This window comes from Amblyomma americanum, chromosome 5 (assembly GCF_052857255.1).
Source record: "Amblyomma americanum isolate KBUSLIRL-KWMA chromosome 5, ASM5285725v1, whole genome shotgun sequence".
Lineage (NCBI taxonomy): Eukaryota > Metazoa > Arthropoda > Arachnida > Ixodida > Ixodidae > Amblyomma > Amblyomma americanum.
Genome location: NC_135501.1, coordinates 73,399,442 through 73,411,447, shown reverse-complemented (window position 1 = coordinate 73,411,447; position 12,006 = coordinate 73,399,442). Strand labels below are relative to the sequence as shown.

Sequence of the window (12,006 nt, the reverse complement as noted above, 5' to 3'; positions counted from 1 at the left end):
GTACAGAGTCGACGGAAGAGCAATAAGTTGCTACGTCGGGTTTAGTCATAACTGCATGTAGTCCTGTAGCACCAAAAAGTGCGCAATATTGCGAAAGCGTCGTAAAATTGCTAACCTTCATAAAAAAGAGGCGAACTGCTGAACGGAGCTCCTGGTGACAGATCAGCACTCGCTGACAGTGTTGCGGCCACCCCTGCCGTGCCAGGTTCCAGAGATGAAGCGCTTGCTTCAGTGCTTGGTCCTGCATATGTGTGGTCAGCTGCGCCCACAGAATATAAAGAACAAAATACAGTGACAGCACAGTTCTGACAGGGAAGCCAGCAACCCAACAATGCACAAATAATAACTGAGCGCCACAGGCGGAATTAACACTTACACTGAACCATTATGAAGCCACTGGCGTGGGAACAAGCTTGGTTCAGCGTAGAGCCAGTAGGGCTGGCACCATCTGCATCTGCATAGCGCACAGACAAGGAATTGTAGCATATTTCTGAGCCATACCTCCTCAGGCTGTTCGAGCAGGTACGAAATAACAATCACCTTCTTGGAAGAGTAGCAGCGACTGGGACGACCGACTCTGGACGTACCCCTTGGAAACAGGTTCACCGGAGACAGCAGCTATCATAGGAAGCAGTCCAATGAGCTTTCAGTCGTCACCATTTTCAAAAGATTTATGTCAGTTATGCATACAACCCTGCTCACCTGGGTCTCCAGCCCGGCGCACTGATGCCGAAGTTTCGCTCAGAGATTGTGAACAGTCCATGTCGCTGCTGCATTCGCTTGAGGTGTCTGAAATGGCAACATTATTGCGGAGAGAAAAGAGAATTCAGTACCTTTATAGTAAATAATTTCCAAAGAACTATAGCTTCCACAGCATGCGGTTCACATTGTCATTACTCTAGAAAGAAAAATGCTTATCCAATGAAATAAAATTCTGTTTACCACCCTTAATCGTTAGGCACATTAGTTTGATGTCATCAGCAGCTGTGGAGCACCAGTAAATCATTTGCAATTTTCATATGCTATGTTTTACTTTGAAGAGTGCGAAATTCGCCTATCACACAAACAACGATAGCTCGCAAATCAAGTAATGTGCCCCATATTGTTTACAGATTTATGCAGGTCAGCCTATGGCCTACGCAATGAGATGCAACAAGAATGAATTCGTAAGCAATTATCGCAAAAAATAAAAACCTGTACAAACATTGGCTTCCGCTAGCATGAATATTGAGGTAAAAGGCAACAACACAAACAATTATTAGTGCATTTCTATAATCTTTCAGTGCATGCTTTGATACATAACACATGAGCACACAATATCTCGAGAAGCTTTTCACCAAGCGTACCTTGCCCAAGTCGGCATAAGATTGCATCCTGATAAGACTGAAGATGAAAAAAGAAGCTCTGCAAACAAGAAAGCAAAGATCTGGAGTACTAAAATTCATCAAACATTTAGGAAGGCTCGCCCTTTTTTCCCCTCACTTCTTTTGAGCTATCAAAGGAAGGACGAGAATGCCCTCTGGACACGACAGGGACCGTTCATGAGAGAAGGTTTCACGGTGAATATAAAAGATTCAACTCCCACTTGCTGCAAAACATGTAGAGTCGCCTGGTTTCCGTTGCTGAAGTGGCTAGCGGCATCAAACAGCCTGAACCGGAAGACTGACAGACTCACGTTAAGATCCTTTGGAGCCCTTTGCCATACCAGACTACCGAATATCCCACTTCCATTATCCTTTTTTTACCGGAAATCTCAGGCAAGAGTATTCACACCGTCAGTGTACTTTTTCCGCACTCGTGCCCAGAAATTCGCTTGAGCACACTTCGCCTAATAAGCTTGTGCCATTAGCTTACCACAAGCACAAACCTAATTCTATGCTATGTTGGACATTTGTCACGAACCTCACATACAGTGTACAGTGCATACAAGAGACGTAAAAGGAATATATATACATATATATATATATATATATATATACATATATATATATATATATATATATATACATATATATATATATATATATATATATATATATATATATATATATATATATATATATATATATAATTATATGTGCTCACGTGAAAGCGATACTTCCATTTTCGTTTTCGCTTAGCAGGGTGCAGGTAAAAATTTACTGTAATTTTTAAAGCCACAAGACAGATACATAATTCGTTTTGCAAAAGACGCTAGAGTGTTTACGGTTACGACAAAAAGGAAAAATTTCATTTTTTCACAAAACCTGACATTTCAAGATCGGCGAATGCCTTAAATGTTTGATAACAAAAATTACCGGCAATGCTTGCTCGAGTAGGCAAAGCATCGTGTCGCAGCCTTCCTGACGGCAGATACACAGATGGTTCGAAGTGCCTCGAGCAAATCCTGAGTTCTCGTAGCTGCGACGGCGCCTTCTTCTCCAGGCTGACGTTGCGGCAGAACTGCGCCCACGCTCGGCACCTGGACGTGATGCAACATGCACGTTAGATACAACTGCGCCAAAAGGAATACGCATACTCGAAACGCCAATGCGTCATTATTCCTGTCACTGCTAACCGCAGTAAATTATACTAGCATTACATCTGAACTATGGTAGTAAATGCTCGCGCCAAGCTCTCTGCGCCCCAGAGTGCGGTAACGCTCATCCTCATGCCACGCGGCTAGCTGCTTTTCTAAGCTCAACGAGTGACGAGAGTGAAGTGCGTTTAAAATTACCCTGACAGTCATGCATATGTAGGACAGCAATACCAAGGCAGGCAATAACTCCTGCTGAGCGAATCCAGTTAAAGCCTCCTCAAAGCCGCGCACATACACGAGGCTGAGTTTCGATACTCCCAGCTGCGAGGGGATCTTCAAATTGGCTTCATGGTTTTGCAAAACTAAACAATGTCGTACTCAGAGCTGTCAGGTAGCAAACTTTGTTCTAAATGGGCCTCCCGGTCAGTAGCGTGCACGTGGTTGCTCCTGAGAGCCCGGTGTGAAGTTCACGTTGGTGATAGTCAGCTGCATGAAACTCACTATAAATTAGAAAAATGTGGGCCTCTTTCGCACACCTCAGCACTGAAAGTGTGTGCCCTGCAGTGTAGTACATAAATATCCCCGAAAACATGAAGCCAAGTACGCACGAACGGGTTACAGCTATGAAACACGAGCGAACAGCCCGGCGAAACCATATCGAAGCTATCGCGCATACCTAGCCTTGTACCTAGAGCAGACGACACTGTCAAGAGCTCACCTGTGAAAGTCCAGCGGGAATCGGTGTAGCGTGACACCAATGGTACTATCCACGCTGTCGCAGTGTACCACGGAGCATCGTTTCTTCACATGCCGCAAGCTCATCTTGAAATGAAGCGCTAAGCGCTTCAAAAGAAGAGCGCGAAGCGTGCAAAGACGGAAAAAGACTTCGCACTGGCCGCACGCCGAAGGAAACGACAAAACCGAGAAAACTGCCGCAGCGGTGCAGCGGGGTGCAAATCTTACCGAACGGTGACAAAGAAGCGACGTGCAAGGACGACGAAAACTTCGCAAAAGGAGCATTTTGACACAAGCGAGCTAAATTTATACGCTTTACCAGGCGCGCCATCGCAGACAGCTGGCGATAAGAAATCGCTTCGTAAGCTCCCGCCACTGTGGCCGGGTTAGCCGGGTATCGAAACAAGGCCTGCAAAGGCGCGCTGTAATGCATCGCACACTCATGAATAGGGGGCAGGTCAAGAGTGTTGCAAAAATACAAAATTTGCCAGGTTTTAATAAAATGACTTACCTCTTTAATAAAACAAGGTGCTAATATATTTTTTCTTTTCTATTGGCAGATTACATTCCAATTTTGTAGCTTTATCATTTCTTTATATGAGTATTTTGCCCCCCTTCCTCTGGTTGTGCTGCAGTCGCGCTAAACCACTTTTCGGCTCAGCCTTCGCCACCACTTTAAATCCGCCTTGGTACATGGTTGTGGTTTAAATATGGCGGCGTCGCTTAAGTTGTCTCCACCCGTGAAGACACTGGCATCGAGGCACCCTACTTTGGTGCCTGTGTGCAACGCCATCTTTTCAGGCTAACCTGAGCTCTTTATGTTAATTGCTTGGGCAGCCGATAGAAAGCACTACGTGTACAAAAATACGTTGTCACTAGTCGTCTGCGCATTCTACTGTGAGTGGATGTCGAGAGATGTACATCAACCTCGAACAGCGTGTAAACATAAATTTCTGTGTGAAGCTTGGCAAGACAGCCACACAGACATACAAGCTCCTTCGTGACACTTACAGCAAAGACCATATCGCGCGCGCGAGCTTTCGATTGGCTCAAGACGGTCGTTTTGAGGAGAACATCGGTAGAAGACGACACAAGGCGAGGGCCCCTTCAACCTCACGGAATGAAAACAACGTGGCTCGGATCAAAGTAATCGTACAGCAAGACACCAGCATTACAGTCCACATTTTATCAATTGCTCTCGGCATTTGTAAGACAATATGCCACCAAATTTTTAGTGAGAACTTGGGGAAACGAAAGCTGAATGTCAGGCTTATGCTTAACTCCCTAACGCAGGACCACAAGCACATGCGGGCGGCAGTGAGCACTGATTTGCTCTCCTGGGCAGAGAAAGATGCTCCATTCGTCGACAGCATCATAGCTGAAGAAGAAACACGGTGTTTTCAATACGATCCTCATACAAAGAGGCAGAGTGCCGAATGGCGGTCTACAAGCTCTCCAGCGTCGAGAAAAGTGCGGCGACAGTGGACCAAAACAAAGAGGTGGTGATAGTTCTTTTCGATGCCAGAAATGCCGTACACCACGGATTCGTCCCACAAGGGCAGGCGGTGAATCAAGAGATTTATATCCGCGTGCTCCAATACATGCGTGATGCACTGCGACGCGTCGCCCTAACTTCTTGGCATCTGGACAATGGAGCTTTCTCCACAATAACGCAAGGCCGCACACTGCTAACAGCGTGACAAAATTTCTCGCCAAGCACAGCATTGCTGTAGTTCCCCATCCGCCATACTCGCCTGACCTCTCCCCATGAGATTGTTCCTTGTTTCCTCTTGTTAAGAGAGCTGTAAAAGGTTGCTGGATGGAAAGTCTGGAGGCCATTCAAGACGCCATGACAAAGGTGCTGACAGCCCTGCCAAAAGAAGAGTTTATGAACTGTTTCCAAGACCTCAAGAAGCGTTGGAAGCTGTTTATATACTGCAAGTGAGACTATTTCAAAGGCATGCTGCAAGAATGATTTCAATGTTAAACGCATTTTTTAAAGGACTCAGTCTCGGAACTTTACGGACAATGTTTTTATATTCAAGGAGCACACAACCTACAATAACATGATAGATGAGGCAAAAAGGAAAAAAAATTGGCAGGATTTTTGCTCTAACGCGACAAAGAACACTTTCACGCTGCCTATAAATTATTTTGTTCAAAACTTAAGACAACACAGATAATTGGAAGCATTGTTAAAAACAACGGAGGAAAAAAAGTGTCTCTTGAGAGGAGACAATACACTACATGCTTGACTCCTTTCATCCAACGGAAGCGTTGGAAGAAGTCATAGTACCAGAACAGAAAGAACGCCGAAATGTAACAGCAGAAAAGGAAACGGGAGATCGGAGTTAGGACCTCAGCACAGAAAGAACGGATCACTGCGATTCTCAGGCCGACGACATAAGAGTACATTTCACCAAGGGACAGATGGACGAAATAGTGAAACCTCGGTGAACTCGAGCGACGCCTGCTCCTGACATTATTTTTGCGAAATTCATAAAGCACTGTATAATGCGGGAAAATCATTCTTTATACTGATATTCAGTGCGCGCCATAATGTGGGATATTTTCCTAAATTCTTTAGAAAATTAGGAGCAATGTTCGCACCAAAACCAAGCACTCAAAAAACTAAGCAGGCATAACAAATATAGACCTGTAGCAATCAATTTCATACTAGGAAAGATACTTGAAATTATAATTACATCAAATTTAATATTATCTTAGAAAACAAGACATACTATCCAAAACACCAATACGGCTTCAAGCCCAATACTTAAGCAACCATGGCGTTAAACGAAGTTTATACGTGGATGACACAAGCTAAACTGGATAAGAAAAGAAGAGCAATAACCTCAATCGATATAAAGAGCGCGTTTAGTTATATTCGTGAAAAAGTATTAGCAGAGAGGTTAACAGATTGCAGGTGAAACGAAAATCTAATAAACATCAGGAATTCATTACCATCGAATCGACAAGTAAGTTATGAGAACGCTATGCTCCCATAAGCAAACTAATTCAGAAAGGCTCACCACAATAATCCTCATTAAGTCCACTGCTGTTGAACTCCACGATAGCTGATATAATTAAATTAAAGATTCCAAGAAACATTCACGTACAAGCTATCGCAGACACTATTACTCTTCTTGTTGCATTCAAATTTCGGACAGAACTCGAAAGAGAAGAAAATGAAGTTCTAGAAGCTTTCTATTCTTGGGGACGAAATGCAGGATTGGAGTTTAATCCACGAAAATCGGAATTCACAACTGTAGGAAAAGAGTACACAACTCGACAACCAAGTTTAAAGAGACAAAATACCAAACTCATATACGCAGACGAGATTTTATTATTGGAGTTTTTTTTATCGTAATCAAATGATTTCTTCCCCACTTAAAACACGTTAAAGAGAAAATAAAAGCCCTGACTCATAATCTCCACAGATTCACTGGATCAAATAGAGGTAAAAGAGGGGGAAGGCTTTGCCAAGTACATCTAAGAACAGCGGAACGAATTTTAACTCTGCCTCACCAGTGCGGTACAGTAACGAAGTAGTCATAAATAAGCTGAAGACAACAGCTATAGTACTTATAACGAAAGCGCATAGATCAACATCTAACTTTGCTGTTAACATCACCGCAAATTTTCCTTTGCTGTTAACACCATCGCAAATTTTCCTACTTTACAACTTAGAATCGAACAAGGAAAGACACAACATTCAGAGAATAGAAGATTGCACATAAGTATGACTTCTGGAATTATCACCTAGCTCTCAGGCCCGCCTTCGACTGTGCAAAAAAAGATACGGATGTTAATTACAAATTGTATATAGACGAATCAGAAAATAACGAAAACGAAAAAGCAGGGGTAGCTGTCGTAGTTGTCAACAAAACAAACAAGATAATTAGGCAAAAACAATAAAAACTGCTGAAATATTCCCCTTAATTTCAAGCAAAAACAAAAGCCATAAATAAAGCAATAATTTGTGGAAACAGCAAGCGACCGTTATAAATTTCAAATATTTACTGACAGCTTGTCAGCACTTAAAGCCATAAAACAATACTTTTTGGTCAACGAATACAAACTGGTCGATCTGTAATTTTTCGTCTTTTTGGAGTACGCTTTCTGAAGTATTTGGATGACGTTAGCATCCTTCAAAGCTTCCCATGAGCTCGAGGTCATAATCTATTGTATATAAAGGGTAGCTAATTTTAGCACAATATCCCCACTGCCTTTCAAAAGATCTCCCGTTACCTATCCCCACCAGCTGTCCTTTCCGTTTGCAGTGCTCCTAAGGCTTCCTTCACTTCGTCTTTCGTTTCTGGGTGGACGGCCTGTTGCTATGCGCTACTGCCTCTCTCATTGGCGTTCTCATTACCTAGGCTACACTATACATTTGTGCAGAACTCTCCGGCAGCTTTAACTATCTTATTTATATAGCTAATGAAAGTTCTGTCTGTATCTAACTCATACTGCTGGATTTTGAGTTGCGTAATTTCCTCTTCGCATCATTTAGGTTGCCTTCGTTCTTTAAAGGATGACCTATCCATTCGATACTGAACTTCGTTAACGCGGAAATTTTAGATAGTTGATTCATGTTCTAAACTTTTACCAGCGCTTCGACAAGGATCAGAGAACAAGAAGAGATGGAAGGACAAGGGCTTCTTTTATACATGGATATAACATGTAAAACATACATGGGTAATATACCCTCTCATAACAACCACAAACGCACGCGGCAACTTCCGGCGAAAAACATAAAAGATACTGCTATGAATTCAAATATGACACTTTACAATCATGGCTGATTACTGACGGTGTGCTTTCGCATGTGTCGCTGTTTCTGTTAATATAATATGCTTCACTCCCTTTCCTAGTCAACTTATCTTGATGCCTGAACATAATCTTAGACTTATTAAGAAGCGGAATACGTGCTTTTTTATCTGGCAGTTCCGACACACTGGAATCTTGAAGATTACAGTGTCTGTTATGTAAGGTCAAATTAGATGACGGGGTACAGTTCAAAGACAATCTATGTTGACGCAAGTGCGTTTTTATACACTTCCGCTTTTGCCTATATAATTGTTGCCGCACGTAAAAGGAATATCGTAGACCACTCCCTGTGGACATGGCAGAAAACGCAACTCAGCGAACGCGCTTCTGGTTGTCATGAGAGAGTATATTACCCATGTGTGTTAGTTTCAGTGGTTAGTAGCGCTTGTCCTTCCGTCTTTCTTGTTTCCTGTCTCCTGCAGCAGCGCTGGTTAACGTTTTCAACTTCCTTATGTCGTTTACCTTGCTCGTATTCATTAACTTTGAGAGGTCTGTCAATTCTATTCTATTTGCGAGGGTAGAGATTTCTATGCTTTGCCGTCGACATCTTTTGTTAATGGCGAAAGCGTGTTCTCCAGCAAGTTCCCGAGTTCGTCTAGATGGGCTTCTACCTCAGCAGTTTCATCTGTTCCTTCTTGCTATCTAGGCGAATTCGAGACCTTACCCTCTTTTGCAGTTGTGACTTTCTCGATAGCTTTCTATTCATGCTAATACCTCGAGTTAATAATCATTAATGCAGATCATGCATTCAGGTGACGCTACTCAGGGTGTAAATCGCCATGGCAACTCTTGGCTGCGACGCATACCGACCTTTCCTGCTTGGGATACCGTCACATTCATGTGAACGCTTCACAACTTATATGCAGGATATAAATAGACTATCAGATTACAAGAAGATTATTCAATTCTATCCGAACGTCAAACGTTTCGCAGGCATTGCGTATGCAGTGGAATCTGTGAAAGGGGGAATAAATACTTTCTGCCTGTATAATCGCAGCTGACACAGTTCAATATCGCCGGACCCCGCCCCTTGATCGCGTACGCTACTGACCGCACGCCGACGGCAGGCATTGCTCTGAGAGAAAAAAAGGAACGACACTCTGGCTGACAGAAACAAGGTATTTATTGCTACGACAAAAATAACGCCAGCTAGAAACAAAATACGCTAAGGAATCGAGGTCTTCCGGCTAACCAGCACGCTTACGAGACAACGTTCACCTACCCTAGGGCAGGGGAGATGCTCCACGGCCGGGCGGGACGAGGTGCGGGAGAACGTTCTCCCCCACGAGGCCTCGCCCAGCTGACGAGGAGCAGAACGTTGCCGAACAGTCCGAATGCGCCGAAATCCCGAGACGGAAAGATGGTCCCCCTGCACGCACACATAGCAATCACGCCATCCGTGGCGCTCGTGGAGCTGCCACTCCGGCGCCCTCCTTTGTTATAGTTAAGGTAGCAAGCTAGGGACGCATCTAGGGGAACCAAACCGAAGGGGACCAGTCACCACAGCTGGTAGCGGAAGCGGCTTTGCAAAACTGCTAAAACATGTCTATGGGGACTGATCACGGAATATTGTGTTATGAGAAAACTAATGTACAAAGGATATCGATCCGGCAAGATGAGAAAGTATTTCCAGCACTAGTGCGTGCGTTTTTGAAAAAGGCACACAGCGGTATGAGTATACTGTAGGAGACCAGGAGAAAGGGTAATGTGAAACAATTTAGAGTGAGATGCAAGTCAAAGCTACAGGTCCGAATCCCCCTCAGAGGAGGCCCTCCTGTCCTTGCTGCCCCCATTGCGCCGCGGCTACAATGCTGCAGAGGCCAGACAGGAGAAGAGAAAAGGCCGTCATTTATCCTCGAGCTGTGGTGCTGGGTTGTTTGTAGTCCGGCCTAATGGCCGGGGGAGTACAGAGGGAAACTGAAAAGAGGGCACAGAGTCCCCAGTGCTGAGATGCCCACACCCAACGCCAGCGGGAAAAGCGACCATGTACTACTTTTTCCTGCCAAGTATCTGCCTTATTGCCGCCGCGACGTCATGGAAGCCGGTCGGCAGGATTGGCTGGAATGCCCTCTTTCGCCACTGCAATCTTTTTGTTAATATGTGTTTAATTAAAACAATGGAGACTCTACCTTGTGTCCAAGCAAGAGCGGCAAAAGAACATAAACGAAAAACACCAACAGAAATCTGCAAAGAACAAAAATATTGGATTCACAACTTTCAAACAGGCAATAAAACCACTACATCTGTACAGCACGACACTCTGTACAAGCTTGTTTCAATGCGGAACGGTGTTAAGGAAAGGGAATATTTAGATTGATCGGTACCAGGCGATACTGCTGCACAAGTTTCGCGTAGTTAAAGCAAGGGTTTGCTCGTCGTACAGAGGTGAAGTAGCGAGCCTTGTAAACATCATATTTGATATTCAATCGATTACATGTAAAAGAATAAGAGAACTTGAGCCTGTAGCACTCCAGAAATCCTATTACGCCTCATGCAGTACCAAGACAGACATAACAGATGCCCTCGTTGAGCTATAGAGGTGAGGCGGGTGGGACAATGAAGCAATGGAGGACTCGTGATGAAATACGCCAACAACGTTGAAACAAAGGAAAGCATGTGCTGATGATATTAAAGGGGCTTAGAAAGGTTTTTTCTGTACATAAAAACAAACGATTAGCAGCAAGTGGTACCACAGTCTTACTGTAGAAACGAGAGCCCCGTTTTTGCCAACGCACTAGACACCGCTGTCTACCCGGCCACTGAGTGACCTTTTTTACGGCGACAAGTAGGGAGTATACTCCGTAATTACAGAACATAAGTGAGAAATGAAAGACACAATCGAGGCACGAACTCTGACGGCGCGAGGACATGACCGCCTAGGAAGAAAGAAATGGGATACAAGCTTTGTAAATATGCGGCCAAAATATAGCATGAATAACCGGAAGCTGTGCAGTGTGCTGTGCGCATCAGGCTCCCTTTTGTAATGCTCACATGTGGAAGTCTTGAACGGCACTGTTCAGTCTCGGCGGTGAACCAAATTGTCATGGTCTTTTACGCAAACATGCTGCAACACACTATGCCTTCAGAGAGCAATACTGCGGACACCAGTACGCAGAGAGTTCAATTAGCGAATCCTGATATTGTGATGGGCGCGCGGGTGATGACCGACCGGCTTCTCCAGCAAAAATGTATACCTCTGTACAGGAAACTGGCATGTGTATTTCGTGCGATTGAGTGTATCTAGCTCCGGTTTCAACAACGCAACATAAGATATTGATTGAGCAAAGGCACGCAATTGTGGAAAGAATACAATGGAGCGCGCTTTGCTGTTCTAACTCTAATCCTACGCTTCATAAAGAAACTAGATTGCTTAGCTGGCAACAATGGCTCTTGCAGACGGCGGAACGTTACTTTCATGCGAATCAAACACTCGTGTATTTTTTGTACTCAACAGGTCAGAAGAGTTTCATCACCAAAGAGTGGTCCATAATGTTCCAATCATGGTAGAAAACGAGACCATATGGGCAAAAATTGTGGCGTTTTAACCAGATTTTCGCGAAGAAATTGAGAACGCAAAGCTACTGGTAATTCATGTGCACAGCTTTGAAAAAAACCGTAAAAGAAGTTGTTATTTTCTTTCCATAAAGAAATTGGAAAAATCAAAAGGAACGATCAGTTCTGTGGTAACTGAAGTGGTAGAACCCATAGGTCCGACAGTCTTAGAACGAGCAAGTGCAATAGAAATTTAGCCAAGAAGATGAATGATGTGCAGTACGTTTAAAATATAAAGAAACGATTGAAAATCTTTCTTTAGGATTCGGTGATAATTGATCCAAATTTCGATGCAAAGCCACTCTCCTTCAGGCTAAGTGGTTTAGAGATAACAAAGGTCTTGTGAATAAATCTGCGCTAGAAGTTGTCAA

General features: G+C 43.8%; 1 protein-coding gene across 1 annotated transcript; it reads right to left on the bottom strand.

Annotated features, from left to right (window-relative positions):
• Positions 1–676: 676 nt before the first annotated feature.
• LOC144133962 (uncharacterized) lies at positions 677–3,469 on the bottom strand. Its single transcript, XM_077667004.1, has 3 exons — positions 3,237–3,469; positions 2,298–2,461; positions 677–789 (listed from the first exon to the last, which is right to left on the bottom strand). Exons 1-3 carry the CDS (start codon positions 3,338–3,340, stop codon positions 677–679), a joined length of 381 nt encoding a protein of 126 aa, XP_077523130.1. The 5' UTR covers positions 3,341–3,469.
• Between the last annotated feature and the right edge of the window lie 8,537 nt (positions 3,470–12,006).